General features: G+C 40.3%; 1 protein-coding gene across 4 annotated transcripts in view; it reads left to right on the forward strand.

The window, feature by feature from the left end:
• The window catches only part of robo1 (roundabout, axon guidance receptor, homolog 1 (Drosophila)), a 349,403-nt gene that overhangs the window by 124,193 nt on the left and 202,378 nt on the right, over positions 1-22,832 (forward strand). Inside the window, exon 1 of one of the 4 annotated variants that reach the window (XM_088079112.1) lies at positions 6,454-7,358. The exons of the other annotated variants lie outside the window; for them this stretch is intronic. Within the exon in view, the coding sequence (XP_087935238.1) occupies positions 7,298-7,358 (61 nt within the window). The 5' untranslated portion in view covers positions 6,454-7,297. Of the gene's footprint in view, positions 1-6,453; positions 7,359-22,832 lie in introns of those variants that run through there. 4 annotated transcript variants of the gene reach the window in all.

Below are 22,832 nucleotides of genomic sequence, written 5' to 3' on the forward strand. Positions count from 1 at the left end.
TTGGGGTTCAATTCATGTATGAAAGTAGAACCAAACCATGTTGTTTTTTTCTAAACCATAGAAACATAAACCTAACCACCTGTGCCTTTGTTGCCTAATCCTAACCATGTGCTTTTGTTGACGTCTCGGAGTTCGTTGTGGCTTCCCGGAATGTCAATAGCAAAGTAGGAGGATATCTAGAGCATAATATGTAGACGTAAAAGTCCCCTGACAATATGTGATGCCTTGGTATGAGAATGTGTTGGGAGCTCAGACATCCAAAGGGAGCTCTGAGAAGAGAAGCTGCTCCATTATGTCAAAAGGGGACAGTTTTTGTTGGTGCGGGCATCTGATCAGGATGCCTCCTGTTAGAAGTTTTCTGAGCACGTCCAACTAGAAGGAGACCCTGAAGTAAACTCAGAACACGCTGGAGGGAATTATATTTCATCTGGCTTGGGAACATCTCAGGATCCCAAAGGTGAAGCTGGAAAATGTTGCTGGGGAGAGGGATGTCTAGAGTACTTTGCTCAGCCTGTTGCCCCTGAGACCCAGCCCAGAATAATCAGATAAAAATGGATGGATGGATGGCATTTCTCATGATGGCAGAAGCTTGTGCAGTTAGCTATGGCATTGTTTGTTCCTTTAGAGCTTCATTGCTCCCTCAGCAACCAATCAGGAATTCTTTGATGCCTCTTTTAGGCAGCAACACTGTGACACCAAGATGATCTAACTTCCTTTGGACTTCAGATCATCCCTTGTCTCACTGCTTCCTTCTGTTTACAGTCCCATGTTAACAATTTGTCATGCCACCTGAAAATCATTTCATTCTCAAGAGCTCCATCACAAAGCAGGGAGTGTTCTCCTCTTTGTACGCCCACTGCATGACGAAGCACTCCTTGTTGAACCCTTTGAAACTCAACAAATTTGCTTGATTTTTTTGAAAAAAACGTGGGAAGTGGGCAATGAGCAATGGAAGAATAAATTAGCCAAAAATTAGTGAAAAGTACAAACAATTACCTGAAAATAAGCACAAAAAGAAAGAAACAAAGAAACAAATAAAATAAATAACTAACAAACAAGGAAACAACTTAGAAAAAGTGCTTACAAAATGACAATAATTGTAATGATATGTAATTTTGATCTTTATGAATATCATTTTTCCCTAGATTTTTAAAAATAATTTTTTAAATCCACTAATTTCTTGCAATTTGTGTTGTATTCTAAAGACATCATACCTATTTTCTCTGGGTTCAAAGATTTCAAAACTTGTGAAAGGCACTTGGAAGCAGCAAAGTGATGTTACTCCAGGTTTCAAAGGGTTAACTAGATATATCCTGCAGATCCTAGCGAACACATGTATCAATCATGCAACAGTTACTTCTTACAGGAAGTTTTAAAAGTAAGAGATTTCCAGATGTTGAAAGAGACTGGATAAATGTTGGCTCAGTTGCATAAATGCAATTCCATATGTTTACACTGGCCCACCATTGAAAGAAATAATGGAATTTGATGCCATCAGTCAGCTTTATCCAGCCTCCTCACCTGTTTCAGTAATGTAGTGTTGTGTGTTGCACTTTCTTGTCAGAGGATGTTGCCCTCCTGACTGCTGCACTCAGTTATCACAAAAACTGCCTCTGATTTATGATGGGCTACGTGTGTAACTGTAAAATTAATCACAGCCTCAAAACCACAGCAGGACAAAGTTACCCTGCAGCTATATACTGATTGTCTTAGAAAATGCAGAAGGAGCTCAATTCAACACTGCCTTTGACCTCATGTTACTCGTGTTTATCTTTCCAAAACACCTTGGAGACATTGTGCCCATTGCCAACTCACGAAGACGACAAATTCCAGTTGCTGTCTTTTAAAACGAAAAGTAGCACAATGAATAAATAAAAAGGATGGCTCCTCAAGGACAGGACCCGAATGATAAAAGACGGTAGTGAATGTGAGGCAAGTGAAGAATGGAAACCATCCAAGTAAAGTGCCTGTGAAGACAGCTCAAACATACTGTACCTTTGACTGCCACAGTCTGTCCAAGGTGACTCCAACTGCAACTTTCTTTTATTTCATAACATATTCAGGAGGTAAAACTTCAGCCGTGGAGTGTGAAATCCCCCAAAAAACTTTTTCCGAGCACGGAACAGTGTTCATACTTTTCTGTCTACTGGGAAAGAGTGTTTTGTTTGGCTCTCCACAGGGAGTATCTTTTCAAAGGTTTTGTTTTATGCCATCTTGTTTGGTGTGAGATGGGAATGAAAGCCATTTAATAGACTTAGTCAGGGGAAAAGGGAATGTGGGCTCACCCCGCCTGTGTGTCACCTCATCACCTCAATGCAGAGGGGGCCTAGGTTTTGTGAGGGGTCCAACACGTCTGAAAAGGAACTCAGCATGTTGCCTACAGGAACCCCCATCCTGCTCCATGCATAGAAACATCATAAGAAAAGACAGAACATCCACAAACTCCTTTTGAATATTAAAAAGAGAATTATCAGAGATAAAAAGGGCCGGGAAGATGAGAGACAGTCTCTCCATTGAGCCGTGGCATGGTGAGATGGAGAGGGGAGTGAACTTCACCATGCACATTGTATATAGGGTTGCCCTCATTAAGATCCCATGGTACTCTAGGGGGAAACATTGTCACTGGATTTAGGAGACCAGCCAAGTCTGCAGGGGTTTATGTATTTGGCAAATCTCAAGGGTAGCAGCATGAGGGACTCTTGGTGGGAAGAAGTGCGGCACAGTTTGCAATTTGTTGCTGAGAATTTTCAAGTGGATCTTTGGATTGGATTTTTAATTATTTGCCACTTTTCAAAGAACACCAGTGTGCAGCCACTCATATAGCAAAAACAGTGTGTTTTTACTGTTATATGCACATCTATTGGCACCACACACGTCACTATGCGGATTGTGTGTTTGCTGGTGGTGCTGTTTGCCATGCTGGTCATGCTGGGAGTTCCTAAAGACCATAAGGGTCCAGACGGGGCCCATCGCCTCACAGGGTTACAGAAGTCTCATTGGTGCAAAAGGCTGCCCAATAACTTTGGACTTTACCAGAACCACCAGACTTTGAGGCACAACAAACTACACAAATGCAACCAGGTTTTTCACAGTAAGTATGTTACTAAGTACTTATACTCAACTTTTACTGTACTACATTTCAGAGGGAAATATTTTTGCATAAAGAACACAAGAAGAATTTAAACATTTAAGTCTAACTTAATAACTTTGAGATTCGGGGTGCTTTTTTAAATTTCGTAATAATTTAAAATTTTTGGATTTGTTTTGTTAAAGGTCATTTTTTGCAATTGGCTTTTTTGCTTTTAATAATTTAAGTAGATCTCCCTAAAAATACTTACTTTTACTTAAGTATCATTTTCAAGGCAGGACTTTTACTTGTGACAGGGTATTTTCACAGGGGTAGTATTAGTACTTTTACTTCGGTTAAGGATCTGAATACTTCTTCCACCACTGCTTATTACATTGTAACTGTTTTCCAGAGAATAATGACTCATCAAGTCTTTGACATCATCCAAAGTTGCTTTGGTTGCCTTTCATGCTTGTTAAAGCATTAAAGCCTTGGAGCGCTTTGCAGTTCAGGATGAGGGAAATTTTTTCTGCGTTTGTACCTTGTATATTCTTGAAAGTTGTTTTGTGAGAAAACTATTTTGCGCTGGTGTTAAAAGCTCTGTGCTGTCTTTGCTGCCATCACAGCACTGACAGTGTCATTTCTGCTGCCTGTCTGATCAAGGTTGTGAGGGAGGGGAAAGACAGAGGACAGAGAGCCTCCCTGTTCACGGCGTGAAGTCGTCATAATTTGTGGTTACTGTGGGATTTTTTGCTTTATTTTGACAATCATAGGAGAAGAGGGAAACCAAACCTGAATACAAAATAGTTTGATTCAATATTTAACTATTAAAATGTGTTGATAGAGGTGGAAAAGTCCAAACAATGGCTTAAGCAGATGCATACTTTTTAAGATGGGATGTTTTCTTTGACATTTAACAGCACGATAATATCAGTAAAAAGTCTTTTTTTGACTTTATGCACATTCCTCTCCTATCATTCAGTTGTTTGCAGATAATGTGCAAAAATGATAGCACTGTTAGTGACCCCGATAACATTTTTTTGTGCAACAGTTTTATTTTTTGCATTTTTTCTTTGCTGTGCTCTGCCATAAAAAAAAAAGCTCACATCCTCTTGTAGCAATCAGCCCTCTCAGTCCAGTCACTCTAAGTGAGGACTTTGCTGATAATTGCTAGTATTTTACAGTTCCCTGCTGCTGCTGGCTGGAGGAAATTTTTACTATTCAATTGGTGGTATTCAGCTGAGCAACCACTTTAAAGATCCAGGGCTGTAAAAGCTTTCAGGAAAACAGGGCACATGAGGACCAAGTGGGAATGAAGTGTGCAAAAGTGTAATATAATGCAGACATGGATGAATGAGAAATAAAAACGTGTGCAAAGTTGAAAGATGGACATTTGTCGGAATATGTCAGTCAGGTTGTATTCATTAGCATGCAGACTCCAGTATAAGTCTTAAACTGGTGCATAGAGACATGCAAGGGTTGCTTTAGGGAATCCATGGGGTTTTAATATTCAGATGGTCTAAAACAGATATTTTTAGAGCAGACAGCAGGGTGTTGAATATACTTTGACTGTTGTTAAACAGCATCATTTTTGGTCAATTTCCTCTTTTCTAACTATTCATATGATCTAGGGCTGCAATGATAAGCATTGATTGATCAGCCGATGGAAAGAAAATTAATCAGCTACTATTTTAAATATATCGATTAATGTTTTCAGTCATTTGTCATACAAAAATGTGAAATATTTGCTGGTTTTATATTCCTAGATGAGAGAATCTGCTGCTTTTTCTTTTTCGTTTTTTAACAGTAAATGAGGAGTCTTTGGGTTAGACTGTTTGACAAAAGAAGCAATTTCAAGAGGTCTCTTTGCGCTCTGGGAAAGTTTGATGAGCATTTTTCACAATTTTGACATTTTATGGGCTAAACAAGTTGTCAATTAATCATGAAAATATGGCACTCTCAGGGTGCCTGGTAGCTCACCTGGTAGAGTGGGCGCCCCATGTGCAAAGGCTGTGTCCTCGCCGCAGTGGCCGTGGGTTCAACTTAAACCGCGGCCCTTTGCTGCATGTTATCCTCACACTCTCTCCCTGTTTCACACTTAATCTCTTCTATCAACAAACCCAAAAAGCAACAAAAATACTCTTAAAAAATAGCAGCCCTCGTATAATCATTACTGTTAATCATTTCATGTGTATGAAAATAACTTCTCCCTGAATTTCAGTGATTGCATTTAAAGCACTTTTGTGTTTTTGCTGCTAAATGGAGTCTTGCCGTGTCCCTGAAGAAAAACACATGTGGGCTATTCAAACTTTGTCATTTCTGGGACAAGACCGTCATTAAACGTGGGTGTGTTTTCTGAGAACTATTTGCAACATGACACACTTTTGAAAAGGCCTGCTTCTGATGACTAATGTGTCACCAGGCTGACATACCATGTGTACTTTTTCCTGGTGAAAATAAGTCCCCTTAAATGAGTTCAGACACTGGAGGGCGCTGTTTGGTAACTAATGTTCAGTGGAGCTGACAGAAGCTGGGAGCTGAGCTGCGGATGTAAAAGTCTTTCTGCTGTTCTTTTTCTTAAATCATTCATGTTTACGCCCCAATATTTTAATGCAAGCGCACAGTTATACATTATTCTTTCTATGTCTTATTGATATACTCTGTGTCTAGAGGTGGTTATGACTCAGAGGTGCAAAGAAATATCAGGCTGCAGGCTGAAGTGATCACATTACAGAGAAACTAGGGCTCATTCAAGTCTTACTGGAAGAAAAAAAAAATTAGAAACACATTTTTATATGGGTGAGTCCCAAGTTTTAGTTCCATTGAGGAAAATTAGTAACAAGGTTATCCAGATTAATAGTCAAACAGTCAGTTTGTAATTATGCAATCAGAATTCTGTTTTTTTTTTTGTTTTTTTTAATGAATTAAGTTCTCAGTCAAACAGGAAATACACTTTAAGTAAAATGAAAGTGTGTTTTAAAGACAATGATACAACTATATAACATGAAATATGCTGGCAGTTTGAACAGTTTTTTTTTTACTGTGATAAAAATAGCATTAATCTAGTTTGTATTATTGAAATGTTAATGGACTCTGAAACCACAGGAGACTAAACAAAACCCCAAAAGTATGTTAGAACCATTAAACAATAACTATTGAGTTCCAAAAGCATACTGTGAAGTCCCTCTAGGAATATCACTGGAATAGGCTGTTACATTTGTTTTTAGTCACGAACCGCAGAAAGAATAAAAACAACATGTCCGGATAGTTTTATAAGCCTTCTCTTGTTATTGGACATAGTTAAAGAAAATACAGTAGCCTGTCAGTGTGTGCTGCGCCGCTCGGTAGGATCCAGGCGGGAAGAGGTTAAATTTCTTCTCTGGGAAACATTGTCGGGTCTATGGAGGGGGTAGAAAGGCGCATACCAATTGACGAGGCATTCCGCTTTCCTTGAATGAAATGCTGTGAGTATGAATCCGTGTTTCCCCCCTCGTGCGTGAGCTTCGGGGTCTGCGACGCGGCACGAGGAGCGGTCGGGAGTTGCAGCGGAGGAGAAACGGGGGAAAAAGTGATGGAAAAGTTGCAGTGATCTCGCGTCTGGATCCGGTGGATGTGGACAGGAGGACAGACGGGACTAACTCGCAAAGTTTCCTATCTCAAGTGACAGATTCAGAACTGGACTGAAATAATGTGACTGCAAGGACAGAGCCCTTTTGCGTGGACTACAGCAGTATTTTATTCACTTTTGACTCAATTTTGAGTTACAGTGGATTTGTTATTTTGTCCTTTTTTTGCACAAAGGAGCTAAACGTTTTGAATGAGATCGTTTGACTGCTCTGAGCGCACTGCAGCAACGGGATGAATTCAAAGAAAGGATAGAGCTCCTCTATTTCCCTGCTCACATATTCTAGCATAGTTTTACCATCATTCACTTCAGATGAACTACTGAAACAGAGCATGTGGTGAAATCTGGAGCTGTTTTCTGTTATTTTCCATCTTTTGAAGCTTTCTTCTTATCCATAATAAGAAGCCAAGCTCTTGATAAACTGCTCTTGGACTGTTGTGATAATTTGCTTGTATTTTTGTGATTCACAAACTAAAATCTGGGTGTTGCATTTTTTTAATCTCTGGATTCTAAGATTTTGTTTTGACATGAAGGAGCAGATGCCTAGATTGCTTTTTGAATAGTTTGGATTACGCAAGAACATTTTCTCAAAAGAGAGGCGTTGAATGATGTCTCCAACTTCTATTGGATTTGTATTTCTGTTAGGATTTCTCCATGTGTGCTCAGGTAAGTCAGTAACCATTATTCAGAAGTAATCTGGTAGTTTAAGCCTTTTATTTTGGTTTTACAAATGGAAAAATGGTAAAAAGGTCATAGCTAAAAAAAAAACCCACTTTATCTGTGTAAATATTTATAAATCTATAGTTATATAGTCATATAATATATAATAATTAAATTGGACGCAAAACAGTTTCATTTAAAATAAATAAATAAATAAACGTGTCACTAAAATAATATGTCTTCTTAGTTTGAAAATGGTTGCTCCAGGGCAAATGTTGACACAAACCTTCCCAACCATGAGAAAACACTTTTTGAACATTGGATCTTTGTTTTACAGTGAGTGTGTTAGGCCCTGGTTTGTTGAGATTCATCAAGGCAACATTGTGATGCACCACAATGAAATTTCCTCTCTTGACCAAAAACTCTCAGGCTACAGAGGGTTGTCTAACTTTTTAAAAGCTGAGCTCACATAAAGTGCTGAAGCCATGTGGGATGAGTGTAGAGGGCAGCTATCATCGGTCATACAGACAGCGCAAGCCCCTATGGAGAGCATGTTTCCATGTATGTCAGGATTCTGCCCATGCATGGCTGTTATTGCTGAGTGCAACATTTTGTTTTTAGAATGAAAATCTTTCAGCATCTCAAATGACAAGATCTTATTTTTCATGTTTGTTTTTTTCTGACCTTTTTAAATTCAACTTTATGCCATTTATTCAGCTGTGAGAGGAGATATTGCAGCTTGGTTTCAGTTGTCTGTGTCCTCTGATGCTGCTTGTATTGTTTCGTGATATCTTACACATTATTGCTCCTCACCCATCACATGGATGTCTTTATAAATCTCCTAAGCATGATAGCTGGGGTTTTCCAGGTCAGTTGCGTTGGAGTTATGAGGAAGCAAATGCATGCCACCCCATCATAAGACATTAGGAAAAGTGCACCCTGAATGGCAGCAAGTGGGGCATTTTACACAAAGAAAACCTTGTAAAAAGCCTGTAAAAAATAGATCGATGTAAGACGAGGTATAAGGTTAATTTATTTATATAATACTCACTGAAAAGCTATTGTACCAAAGTAAAAGCAGAGACGTCCAGGCCCCTCTTCTGCTGTTTATCAAAGCTCCAACACACCCATATAATTACCCGAGCAATAGCGTAGTCGTTTTCAAGTTTAAAATCTGAAAAGCCTTTATGATTTACCTGTAAAAACTCTTAGTTTGTTTCTAGATGTCCCTAAAAGTAAAGGCTTTCTGCATGTCTATAGATGTCAAGATTACAATAATGTTTTAATTTTTATTTAACCTTTAGCCTCTTGAGATTAAACATGTCTTCTTCAAGAGTGTCTCGGCCAAGACAGGAAGCAACAAAGACAGATAACATAGAACAAAAAAGAAAAAAATGCAACTCCAAAACAAGCAATATAAAACAGAAAAAGAACACACAATGAAATTACTACAAGGAAATGCAAACAGTACATTAATATATGCTAGAAGTGAACAATAAAAAAGAGAGAAACTAGAAGCCCAGCTAAATACACCCTGACATTGGCATATAGATTGTCATTTACAAAGACCCTTCAACAGTGCCTTGAAATGGCCTAGAGGAACCAAAGAGTGCAACTTCAAGTCCTTTTGCAGAAGACTCCACATATACGGAGCTGCTTAAACAGTCACAATCATGCTTAACCTGAAAGGTCTTATTTCTGTCTGATGGTCATGTTTGTCCGCATTGTGAGTCACTTGAGTCCATATTCAGACATTATTCATGCTTCCTGATTGCTTTCCTGAATTGGGTCTTTGTTTTCTGTAGCGAGGCAGAGATGTAGTGACGGGGAAAGCCTGTTTGACACCACAGCCATTTGAGGAAACACTGTAGCGCCTAAACAGGAAGTAGGGTCAGAGGTGAGCGTTTCCAGCTAGGTGGTGGCTCCATCTGCTCCACTCTGGGCCGGATTTTGAGCCTGGGTTGAGCCGCTAATGGTTCTGTCCTGTGAGAAAGACTGTTAGACACCAAGGTTTCCAATTACACCGAGCTGTGGGGATGTCTGGGGAGGTTTTCTGGGGAGAGGCGTGAGAATAGGGCCTGCTAATAGAGATGGACTGGACAGCAGATACTCAAAGGATCGGTCGTGGATTAGACACCAGTGTCAGGAAAATTAGATTACGCACCAATTGCCGGGAAAAGATTTCATATTTGCTGCTAATTGGAGGGTTAACAACTTCATTCTTGTGTGGGGAAGGTATCAAATCTCCTAAGTAAACTCATAATGGTGTCTAGTAACATCTCTGTGGATAATTTCGAGATAATTTTCACATTGCTGGCCGGGTTGTTAAAGTATTTTTATACCACTTGTATGTGTGAAATAGAGGGAGAGAAGATGAGATGACCTTTGTCCCGGTCAAACTTGTGTTGACTTGCTTATTGCTGCCTTGCACTGACTGAAGGTTGTAAATTGATACCTCTATCTATCATGTCTGGCCCTGTTATCAGGTGATCTGTCCTCCTGCTGTACACTAAATGGTTGTTATCTCTCCTCCAAGTGCTCGTCAGACCTTATACTCACCTCAGAGGTACCATTCAGATGAGGGCAAGAGGTGGCTCACACTCTAAATGACACTTGGGATTAGTTTCAGGAGATAAGGGCTGCTTATATAAAACTGGACTGTCTATGCAGTACAAAGACACAAAAGCTTTTGAAATTGGTGCTATACGATCAAAGAAAACAGATAATAAGTATGGGAATTCGTTTTTGCTCAAGAAGTAGCAAATGAAAGACTAAGAGAATGCACTGCACTGCATCGGGCCAATAAATGCTCTTGCTTGTGGACAGTGTAATGCAAGCTTGGCTGTTTTGACACAGGAAACACTATGGCGGCCAATTGGTAACAAACATTTCCAAATTACAGTTAAACGGTAAGATAAAATATGTTCCTGAAAACATGTAATGCAAGAAATAGGCAACGCTGTTATACAATCTTGGTTCATATTTGATCAGCACTTCTTAGATTTACCATTTGATCTCAGTATTTTCTGCCTGCTTTTTTTTACAATACAGGAAATTGTATGTCGCCGGCTTCCTGTTCACAAATTCTCATATTACAGGCAAACAGCGCACTAAAATATGTTTCAGAAGAAATTTTAAGCAAGAAATAGGCAAAAACAGAAGCAGAATCTTGGTATAACTTTTGGATCAACAATGTCTAGTTTTACAGCGTTTGGGCTGCGTTTGGGAGAAGGAGAGGGGGAGATCTCGTCTCTCGACTCTCACGTATACGATAATGCGGAAGCACAATCTGATAGTCCCATGGAGGTATGAAGAGAACTTTATACAGCATTAGAGGCAGGACCCCGTTTAGACAGTTACTCAGTGATGCATGAAGCCAAAAATGTTCAACTGCTGCATAAATAATTACAATGATGATTGCTGAAGCTTCCGCATTAAGGGGCCAATACATAGAGCAAGCACAATAGAGACTTTGGCGAGCTAACCTGGTTACTTTTGATTTAGCACTGTGCTATCTGGAATGGATATAAAGTGATTTAATCTTTAAGACTTTTCAAATGTTATTGGACCGAGTGGATCAAAACCTGACAGTGAAATAAGTGATTTCATGGGGGGTTGTGATGCTCAAAAAAATGTATCCTCTGATTTATATACGTCTTTTTCATAATGCAAGTCTATTTGGAAAAGTTTTTTGGGGCCCAGTAGTATCACGTGATGGGCTCAGAAGATGGATTTCAACTGTCTGGCTTCTATGACAATTGGCTTCAAAGCTTGGCACACTTTTTTTCTTTTCTTTGGTAGTTCCATCAACCACCCTAGAGCCAATGAAAATTTGAGCTGGAAGATGAACAGGGTGATCTGTTATGATACAAAGCTGGCTGGAAAGTATCCCTTTAAGTATCCATCAGACTTCTTTACTTTTTTGTTAAGTCACCCATGTTGTAAACTCTTTGGGTGATTTTATCCAAGCATAGCAGTGTGTTAAAGTGTGAGTGTGTTCTAGTGCTGATAAAAACACAGGCTGTGGGAGCGGTGCCCTGCTAATCAGCTGCAGCCCCAGCAGCACCTAGCTCTTGAGGTCTTGACAAATTGACTCGTAAGTGCTGATGAATTGCTGAGCCCTTCCACCTCTTACATCATGACGGTATGACAGGACACAGCGGGGCTTCAGGGCCAATTAATGACCAGAGACCACAGGTGAGACCCGTCTCTGTCTCCTGTCTTCTTCAGATTACCTTTAACACGGCCTGAAAACATCCTCATTAGAGCCAGCCACTTTCTTTAAAGATCTCTCGCAGCTACCCACCTTTACTGTGCTGATATACCAAACTGCCCCTACATCGTGCTGTTTTTGAGAGTTTAACCCTCTGAACTGTTGTGTGATGGCAGTTGGCGTCTTGAGAAACATAATTGGAAAGAGTCTCGATCTGCTGCATCGCCTGAGTTGAAAAATCTCACACCTGTGTGAGACGACAGTGCCCTTCAAGCTATATCTTTATAACTTCCACTAATACACATTAATCTGATCCTAATCCAAATCAAGCAGGGTTTTACACCCTAAGATCCAGGATTAGGCAGACCTCGGCTTAGTGAAACCACACGGAGGAATGTGGGAGGGCAGCCCATGTCCTCTTCCTGTTCATGAGAACTGCAGCAGAGTCATTAATGACTGACGAGATAAACATTTCAAAGCAGTTTGTTTTAGGGCAGATAATTAGGCGGTGACTCTTAATGATCTGCTTTCCCCCAACTGCTCTTCCCCTAATGACCTAAAAGCGCTGCTTAATTGGATTAATTAACAAATCCATCTGACGTCAATAGTTTGTAATTTGCCGTGGCTGCAGCTTGACGGATTCGCACGGAGAATCAGAGGATTTAGATAATTTTATAAAACGGAGGATACATCTCAATACCCTGTGTGTGTCTCGGTATTTCAAATGCCTCAGGAATTAACTGTCTCTGGCTTCAGTTTAGATGGGTAGAACTGAGGAGAGTTATGCTCGTTGCTCGCTGATAATGTTGTTATGACTTATTTAGCAACTATCACGTTGTCTGTCAGATTGCCTGTCAGTCTAAGCTCTGCAAACCAGACAGAGTTAAGCCATCCACACTAAGAATACTCCGCAACATAACTTCATATAAGCTTTTTAGTCTGGAGCTGGCTGATACTAGAAAGCAGCAGGCGTGGCTGGGATATTAGACTTGTGGGTCAGTCGGTGTTGTAAATACGTTTTGTTCTGACAGTTGACGTGGAGGACAAGCATATTGCCAGTCGGTGCGGAAGTGATAAATGACATGTCCTCATGGGATGAAAGGTGTTGTCTGGTTTCTGTCTCGGTTCACTTTGAATTCCCACTGCTTTGCTTCCTGTCATGAAAAATGCAAAAAGTTTGCATTGCAGACACAGCGACACACAAGCAAATTGCATAATCCACATTTGACTCTGCATATGCATGTTTGCTTAATCTGTCTTCACCGTGGATAAGCTCCCCTGTGACGCCACTAATATAGATGTGAGGGAGGAGAGGTGGGGAGTGTGTTTGTGTATGTGCGGCGAAAGGCTTAAAGAATCTCTTCATCCTCTTACCCATCCCCCGCCTTTTTTTTGTTTTGTTTTGCCCCAATTTTTTAAGACTTGCCTTTTTTTGTGGCTGGTCAGCGCAGAGCCGACACGCAGAAAAGCCTGTGAGGATGGGGAGGCCACATTGTGTCGCTGATTGTAAGGCATGGAGGAGGGGAAGAGAATGGTTCATGAGGGACTGAGGGTGTGTGAGGAGTGTTGGGGAGGGGGCTGCGCCTACACAAAGGCTACCCCAGGGTGTGGAAGGGGGATGGAGGGGGAAGAACGGAGGACGAAGGGGAGGATGGAGCAGTCAAACATACCATGATAGGCCAGCTCTGGGAATACTCTTCTGGCTGCTCACATTGCATATTCTTACTGGTCCCTCATGGCAGCGAATGTGCTGATTAGGGTGATAGCGGTGGAGGCAAGGACGCTGGTGTTTTCTTTTAAAGGTGGAAATCTTGGGAGAGGTGAGGTTGATGTAAAGTGCTGAGTAAATAAATGATCCAAGCTTCAAGTGCGGCATTGAGGTTTGGTCCGGCCATCTGAATTCTGCATGCTCAGGAACTCCCAGAAGGCTCGCCCTGGGCCTGGCGTTTGCTGTGGTTGAGACGCCATGCTACTGTGTGGTGCTCTGCCTTGTGCATTTTAAAAAGGCTCGGACCTCCCTCCCTTTCATTTTCTCCACCAGGGAGACCGAGAGGTGGCATTGAGGACAGCCTCTCCCCAGTATCCGTCTTTTCTTTCTCCCTCCCTGCGCTCAGGCCTCCTCCCAGCCTCTGTGACCATTCTATTACCCTCACATTGCAAGGCCTGGATACACTTTTGAAATGCTAAACCTCTCTTTGGTTATAACTGACAGGGGAAAATACCATTAAAGAGGCTGAGAGGAATAGATTAAATTAGCAGTTAAAAGAGAGACTGCTAATTAGTTGATTAATGTCTTCGGTTCCTCCCCCTCTTAGCTATACTGTTAAGATTCCCTCTGGTGACAAGTGTCTCCTTCCCCAAACATTATTTCCTGTGTATTTTAGATTTTGAATTTTTTTTTTTTTTTTTTGCAAAGCCACTCTCATCCAGAGCAGCATCAGCAACTTTACGCACGAGCTCCTGGGGGCTAATTCTGTCACACAAAGACAGTGATAAAAGTAGGAGGGGTGCGCTCTATTTAAGAGGAAGTGCTGGAAAACATAATTAATGAGAAGGTGACCTTGAAATTCACCATTATAGGGCTGCTTTCTGAGCCGCTCCCACCATTCAGCTGTAACCATGGTGAGGAGGATTCAAATAACTTGGTGAATTTCCAACATGTAAATACACAGTCACTCTGAGTTGGGAGATTAGCACTAATTCTGATCTTAAATCTGATGCTGCCACTGCAATGAACATAAATGAATAATCCCAAGCTCTCTTTTCTCAATTTTTTTTCCTTTGGATGATGTGTGTATGCCACTTTCCAATTGTAAAAAGTGCCAGCACTATTGAACCCTTTAAATGTGAATATTACTTTTGACTTCCACTGAAAGCCTCTGGATTTTCACCTTTTTCCAAAAGCTTTTACTTCACACTATTGAAAGACTTGCAGAGCTGTTTATCAGTTTCCTTCCACTGTACAATCCTCCCTCTTATGCAGTCACTCTCCTCCTCCCACGTCCCTTCCCCTCGCCTATACAGCAAGAGCTCTAATTGAATAACAATCACAGTCTACAGCTGAGAGACAGGTTCTTCAGGCTTTAGGCACAAGATTGTTTTTGCATTTTTGCTGCTTGTCTGTCACCAGGTCTTAATCAGAAGCTTCATAGTTCAAACTGTAAAAAATGTGCTTTAGGTTGAAAGCCTCACCTTTATTTCCCTGCATGCACTTGGCTTCAGACATCTCACTTTTTTTTTTTTTTGACTCAGACAAAATTGTTGCAAAATGTCTGAAGGCGCTCTGTGATAAATGCTGTCCTACTTGACTGATTCTTTCTGACATTTAGTCTTGACAGCCAGAGTTTATCCCTTCTCATTATGTGCTTTAATCAGAGAATACTATTCACTTCTGTCTCGTCCCATGCACAGTGCTGTAATGGTATAATGATGGGGATCTTTTCGACATCTTGAAGTGCATTTGGCTTCCTCTGTCTGGGTAGCAAAAGCCAAAATTATAAAAAGTGTCTTCTATACAGAGATTGCACTATAGGGCTGCTACAAAGTCCCTTTTTTATGACATTTATACATTTTTACGCAGAACCAAACAACAGCAGCACCATGCCATTCTAGTGTGCAATTTAAGACATCATGCCGACATTGTGGAATCAAAAAGGCATGACGTTTAGCACGACAGCGTTAGCCCTTTAGTGTAACATATGACATACCTGTAGGCAGCACTTTATAAACAATAATAATGGCTTTAACGTGGCAATAAAAATTATTCACCGTCCCTGATATATGGCTATCGATCTCTTCCTCTGCTAAGGAGGGTAAGGAGCTCATTGTTCTTCCAGACTGTTGCCTTTTTAGGCCACTGTTCTCTGACTTAAAGAGGCTTTTGATTGAGCTAAGTTCATGCCTCATTTTTTACTTTCAAATTCATAAATTTGTCACTGCCACATTATACACTACGCATACATGGGAGCGAAATGCCGTTCTCCACAGATTTGCATGAGATCTAAAATATAAAAGACACATTTAAAAACACATAGACACATTAAAAAAAGAAGAAGAACACATAAAATAGCATGTAACAAATTGCAGATGAGTATATTTTTGCATGTAGTTTAGTGCAGATTTAGAGTGCTGGTGCATTTGTTTGCATGTGTATCATCCCATGGTGTTGCGTAGAGGAATGGGGAGCAGTATTCGGTGATAAGTCAGTATCAAATTTTATAAATTCAAAACCCATAGCATACATTGGCTATATATTTCCTCTCATGCTTTATTTCTCTCTTTTTGGTATGGCAGCGTAGAGTAGGCCCATTTTCAGAGACACTTATAAGGCATAAATGTTTAAAATCATCTAAAGTATTGCCTGAGAAGCCTGTCTCTGTTTTGGCTGCCTCACTGTTGATCACTTTTCAAGGGAAAAGTTTGGAAATCAATGAAATTCAGTGTTAGTGGAAAGAAAAAAAGACATCCTCAGGCTGGCTATTTCCACTCACAAAACAGTTTGGAGGTCCGTCAGTGATATGGATATTTCCTCTCTTGCATTTGTCATCACAGCTGTCGTGTGCTGATCTGACCCCCCCTCCCCCTCCGTCTCCATCTCTGGAGAAAAACAGGTTTTCTTAGAAATTTAATTCAGATGTCGGACAGTTTTTGCCGCTGTCAGATGTAGAAAGCTGACAGATGCAAATTAAGGAACTGGGATACATTTATGACCAAGTCATTTTCAGTTATATCATGAAAAGAAAACAGTATTCGGTCAGATAGACAGTGTACCTGGACAGTTGGTATGTGTTTTGAGGAGAAGACGTGGTAAGTGGGTGCTGGAAAGCAGACAGGCCAGTGAGCAGTTGTCTGCAGAAGGAAATTTAATTTTAATGCCAGACTGGGCACAGTCTCCCCTCTGTGGACGTCTTAGAAAAAGGCTTCTTGGCAGACTTCGCCCCTTCATTAATTTTGACCAAATATTTACTGTGCATCACATGGCATGCCTTACATCCCACTCTCATTTTTCCAGGCCAGGTTTTGAACAGTTTGGGGCGATTTGTGTTCCATTTGGCTGGACTCCGGCCATGCCCCACTCAGCAGGCCCATGCTGGTGTCTCTGGGATCCTGCCACATGAGAAACTGGCTCCACTGAGTCTTAACCTACGCTACGCCTCTGGGAGCCACATTTCACTTTAATAATACCTTGTATCCACAGCTACAGTGTATGAACCACTGTTACATACGTGCATGCACATACACAAGCTTTCACACGTTTACGGGCCAATGCTATGTGCTCTGTGCTTACCCTTTTAACCTAAAGGGCAGCAGGAGGAAATGTGCCAAGTTTCTGCACTCAGGCTTTACCGTCGTACCCTAGTCTGAATGCTGTAACTGAAATTCCCTTTCAACACCCAGCTGTCTGAGATTTGCTTTAGAATGTGTTTGGCCGAACATTTAGAATAGCCTACATAAGGTCACCGGCTCCGCTCTCAGGGACTGTAACACAACACCGGCCCAACAGTAGACCTGTATCAGCCACTGCCATCAACTAAATAACATTTAAAAAGCATTAGGTGCTTTTTGGCCGTGCCTGCCCCGATTCACTTTGGCATCCCTTCAGAGCTGCTCTTTTTCTTGGCTCTGAGCCCAAATGCCATACTCACTGTGGCTGGGCTGTGCCAGCTGAGTGTGCTGGCCCTTCTTTCTCCTCACTGCTTGGCCAGGCCTTCCCCTGCTTTTTTTATTGTTGTTTTTTTCTAAAAAAAAAATTCCTAAAAGACTTTGATGCCATACTGTAAACAAATATGTTTATGTTAATGTTTAAATTTCATTTATTTATTACTTTTTTCTGTGGATAAAACATCAGTATTTTTTTTGTTCAAGCACATATTAAGTAAAAATGGTCAGTTTTACATCAAAAGTAAAAAGAACAAGAGACACGTACCTTAATGTAATAGAGGGGTGGGAAATAATCAAAACAGCATTGTATCACAATATTTTGCTTGGCAATACTGTATCCATACTCTATGGATTTTTTAAAATTAAGATTAAGATTATTAATTTTGTAAATACCTTTTAAACTCTTGGTAGCCTACCAGAGAATAAAATCAGTTCTTTTTTTCAATGGCCTAGATACTTTTTTAGCAGTAAAAATTATTGAAATATGATGAACAGACTGAAAATTTGGTCTTATAATATTAAACTGATTTCTAAAGTTGTCCTTTTAGGACATAACTTGTAGGGTTGTCAGAAAAAATCGATACAGCAAAGTATCAAGGTATTTTGTGTGTCAATATTATATGAACTCACAAACGCCAGTCTTTATTATATAAATGATAAATATTGCAAATAGAAAATAAAGCTTTTTCGCGACCTACAAATATGATAAAACCATTAGCTTTTTCAGTCCAAGGATCCATTTTTGTGCAATATACATGACGGAAGTAAAAAACTTTATCATTGGAACTTAATTTTTTTTTGATAAAACAGGTGTTGACATGTTTTTTTTTTCCTTTGGGGACGTAATTTACGGTCAATAAAACGTAATATATTACAATATATGCTATTGCAAAATGTTTAAATGCAATAAATTTGTATTGACACTGGGGTATTGTGATGATATCATACTGCTGAGCCTCCGATGATTCCCGACCCTAATAACTTGCAGTTGGAAAAAGGTAATAAACTGTAATATATCACGATATATGCTATCACAATACTCAGAATATCACAAAATGTTTAAAATTGCAAGAATGTTATAGAGTTAAGTTAATTATTGTATGATGGGGCCTCTGAGGATTTCCACCCCTACTTTATAACAAATGAAACTCATTCTTTCTGTATGACACCGATGATAGGGGCAACCATCACACTAACCACAGACACACCTTTCCTCTACTCCCGAACACCTGCCCCAGTCCCCTCATGGCCGCTCTCAGGAACAGAAAGACGGCAGCCAGTCCAGAGAGTGACCTTGGGAGGAGCAGACTGCCGCACCGTGTTGTTACAGAAAAACTGTGTAGACAACAGATTTTTAAATTGGATTAAGCATACTGTTTTGTTTACATTAATCCTGCTGGCTGTTCCCATTCCTCTGCAATCATTGCATAATGTGCAGTGTGAAATAGAGCCATCTACTCATGTTTAAAGTGTACTCATAATCTGCACTTTTAACTATATGTTTGTTTTCCAAAACACTAGACAAATTGTTTTACTGCAATACAATTTATTAATCTCTTGAGTATTTCAAGTCTTGGAAGAAAGAGTGAGTGAGTGAGGCTCTTGCTGTCCCCTGTTGGGAAATAAATGTAGCAGCATATTCAATTAGCCCTGCTTCTCCTATCCTGCTGTTGGAGCTTGCTTTGATGTATCATAGAGAACGCACTGGTCAAACCTCATTAAAAACTGGCAATGCTGGAAAACAAAAACAAGAAGTAATTGCCCACTCGCGCTCCCTTGTGCTTCTTTGCCGTAATCCTTCTCTCCATGCTCTAAACCTTGACTGTGGTGCATACAGAAGCTTCCTAATAGAGGGTCTAAGCCTGGCACATATTAATTACAGCTCCTTCCTTGAGATCTCTGCTCTGCTGAAGGAATGACATCTTTGACACAGGTTTTGTAGTTCTTTCATGAGAGTATGGGCCGTGTTTTCCTCTGAGTTCATTTCTTTGTATATGCAGGGTCAACTTGAGGGGGCTGCTCAGAGTCACACATGGTGAATATATGGATAGATAGATACTACACGGACATACATGGAGACTATGCATGCCCTGCTCTGTTCAGCCCGTCTGCCTGCGTGGTCTCCAGAGCCAATTTGACAGGCAGCTTCCTAACAAGCATCCCAGTTTTTTCCACTACAGATTTCCTGCATGTCTCGGCGAATGGATATAATAAAGCATAGTAGCTGCGTTTATCCTGCAGAAATGAACACTGCCCTCATGGCCTTCTGCAGAGTTTGACAGCTTTTACTTGTGTCTAATGACTCACTGGGGCTGCTTGGCATCAGGAGGAGCTACAACTCATCCGCAATTGTGTCCCCTGGGTTTCTATTGAAAATTCATTATTGTACAGTATATTTTCCTGCTGTCATGTCTTTGCAGGGTTACCTGTTGTTATTTTATTGGTTATTTTTGTGAATGGATATTTGCATTATGAGCGGGACGCTGTACTTGTGTTGCTAATGAATAAACCGTTGAGTTTCCAGTCAGCATGTTTACATGATGTTGGAAAAAGTTAATTAAAGTTAAATATTGTGTATATTCGACTAAAAATAGACTTTTAAAATACATGTTTACATTTTAGTCTGACTGAAATTGTACTAAGTCCAATTTCTTGAAGCAATCTCAGTCGACTGAGGGTCTACGACTGATGATTTGAGGGTCAGCTCTACTTCTGTCTATGAAGTGATTTTCTCCGTTGCTTGTGTACTAGGATGAGGACAGTTATCCAATAAAATGGCCAAATCGAGTTAGAATCGTAGCCCGACATAACTGTACTGATTAATAAAGAGACATAATGACATGCAATACAAAGATTTCCCTGTTGTCTTCCGTTGACTGAAGAGGTGTTTCATGAGCATCAGCACTCTTTTATCATAGTCACGATCATGCCTGGTGTCTTTCAAATATGTCAGAAAAAGGCCTGAAGCATAGTGGAAATACTGCTCCTATTGTCAATGGGGGCCCCAGAGCAGGATTGACCCCAGCCTCCCGAAGGAGTACTCTGCTGGGGCTGTCTCACTTGCGGCCTGGCCTGCAAGGCGAGAGTCAGGGGTGTGTTCCCCAGCTGACACAGTCAGTTTTGGGGTTAGGGCTCCAGGCCTATGGCGGGGGGGGGGGGCTTTTGTTGGATACTGATGAGCAGCAGTGATTATACCACAGCCTCAGAGCTTATATTAGTAACCTATGGCCCAAAGCAAAGGAGGGAGTGCTGTGTTGCTTGTTTATGGTATCGTCAGCATATTCATCGCTTCTGATTTGTATTCGACAAACCAAGGTGATCAAAGACAACGACAGTGATAATGTGACGCTGACAGATCTTAATATTTTATTAGTCTCCATTTACAGAACTGTTGAAAACTGGAGCAAGTTTTATGGGTTACAATTCATTTGTCTGTGGCAACACTCCTGTGTCTTATACCTTTCTATTGCTTGAGATGGTCATGGAGAACTTATAGCAGTCATTGAATCTCATTCTCTAGGTCTTGAAAAACCATGGAATTAGTAAGAATCATTGAAATATTTGGAAAGATATTGTTGTGAGTAATGACGTTGACACAGTAATCTCCTGTGAATATCGGTAAGGTAAAGTAGCATTTATTTTCTGAGGCTTTTGTCATAACGTAGCTCTCATATGCATCAGTGTGTAACAACATTTTGTTAAAGAACACATCCTTTTTTTAGAATTATCTTCCCATGTTCTGTCTGTCCCTCCATGTATGCAAACTAGCTGAAATTACATCTGAATAGAGTTTGAATCTAATATGGCTGAAAAATGGCAGACAAGTATGCCTAAAAATGTACAAAAAAAATTACTATGGATCCTTGAAAAGTCATGTACAATGTCATGTTCAATGTGAAACGTACATTGAAAGTGTGTGGGAACCCAGCAAAAGCGTCAGGAGTGTTGCAGTCACAACAGCCTGTGGACTTTTTCTGATTACTTCCTTAACCTTGTTCAATGTCTTAATAACAACAATGGAGCTTTGTGTCATGTTTGCAGTCAAGTCTGCCGAAACCATATTCCACTCAAATATCAATGGAAGCATTGTAATTACCTGTAAGTGTGTGTGGACTTAGTTTCTATAACAGCAAACACAGATAAACAATCAAACACGGTAGTGTTGGGTTGCAGTGTTGTGTGTAAACTCGCAGGTAGCAGGTTTGCTTTGATTAAAAAAAGCACGAATGTGAAAAGTGGTACTATTTTTTTTTTTTTTTTTGGAAACTGATATCTGTTCTGGAGTGCTGCCATAGTATCAGCGAGGTAACCGTACCCAGTTCTGTTTGGTAAACGGAGACAAAGAGATGAGGAAAGAAAGAGGCCATAAAGATATCCATCATCCCCCTCCGTCACCCCACCTCCGGGTCCCCGTACACACTCGCACACAAGGCTCTAATCCTGCCTCTTAGGAGTGTAAGTGATAGCCTTGTGTAACATTAAAAACAGGTCTGATCTGATGCAACTGGCAAAGTCATTCATGCAGCACATTCCAGGGTGGGATCCTGATGTTGAAACGGCGGAGGATACAGTTTCCCTTTTCCTGTTAATGTCATCTGATCAGCAGGAGTATGGTACCTTGGCTTTTCGCTCCGCTTCCGTCTCTCCCTCTGTTTCTCCCTCTTATCTCTGCCCTCTCTCGCCGTTATCTTCTCTAATTCAACAGAGAAGGGTGCCTTTTCTTTAGCTCTCAGTCATTTATTGGCCGGCATCGTCCCGAGCGGGCGTGTCTGCAGTCTCCGCCTGGCTACCCCGAGGGACACGCCCTCTGCTCTTATCTCTGCCATAAATCCCTCTTAAGTCCCCTAATCACAGATTAATGGGACTGAAGATAGGGAGTGCCCTACTGTGCTCGGCCTTCCTTATCACACACCCATATTCCATATCTCTGCCGTTGCTCAGCTGGACATCTGATATGCTGTGTGATGATATGGCTCCTGCAACACCTCTTAATTTTAGCATTTGTCTTTGTGAGATTCCGTGACCTTGATCATCTTTTTGGGGGTAATTTAACCCTTTGAAACTGTATATCAGCTTGATTTCTTTCAAAAGCATAGGAACAATGGGAAAGAAGAAATGACCCCCAAATTAGCAAGATATTAGTTATAAGAACAAGAAAATTACCTGAAAATCAGTTTCAAATAAAACAAAAAAGTGAGTTAAAAAAAATCAAAAAAGACAAACAATACTTATAAAAAGTGCTTTAAAAATTATAATATTCTATAACATTATTTTAAATATGTAATTATTATAATTATGAATATATTTTTCCCAAGCTTTTTTATTTTTCCTGAGACATTTTTCCTCAGGTCTTTAGAAATGAATTTCTAAGTCCTCTAATTTCTTGCAGTTTGTGAAACATTTTTACCAAGTTGGTCAGTGCCTTTTTTTTCAATGTTTTTGAAATAAATCGTACCAATTTGCTTAGTGTTCATAGGTTTAAATACTTGTAAAAGGCATCTGATTTCTTTCAAAAACATGGGAGAAAGGCAATGAGCTTTAAAAGCTTTAAAATTCTAACAATTATGTAACATTGGAATCGTGCAATCGTGATAGTTATAAGTATA

Source organism: Plectropomus leopardus, chromosome 6 (genome assembly GCF_026936395.1).
Source record: "Plectropomus leopardus strain MGB_pleo_1.0 chromosome 6, ASM2693639v1, whole genome shotgun sequence".
In the NCBI taxonomy this organism is placed as follows: domain Eukaryota; kingdom Metazoa; phylum Chordata; class Actinopteri; order Perciformes; family Serranidae; genus Plectropomus; species Plectropomus leopardus.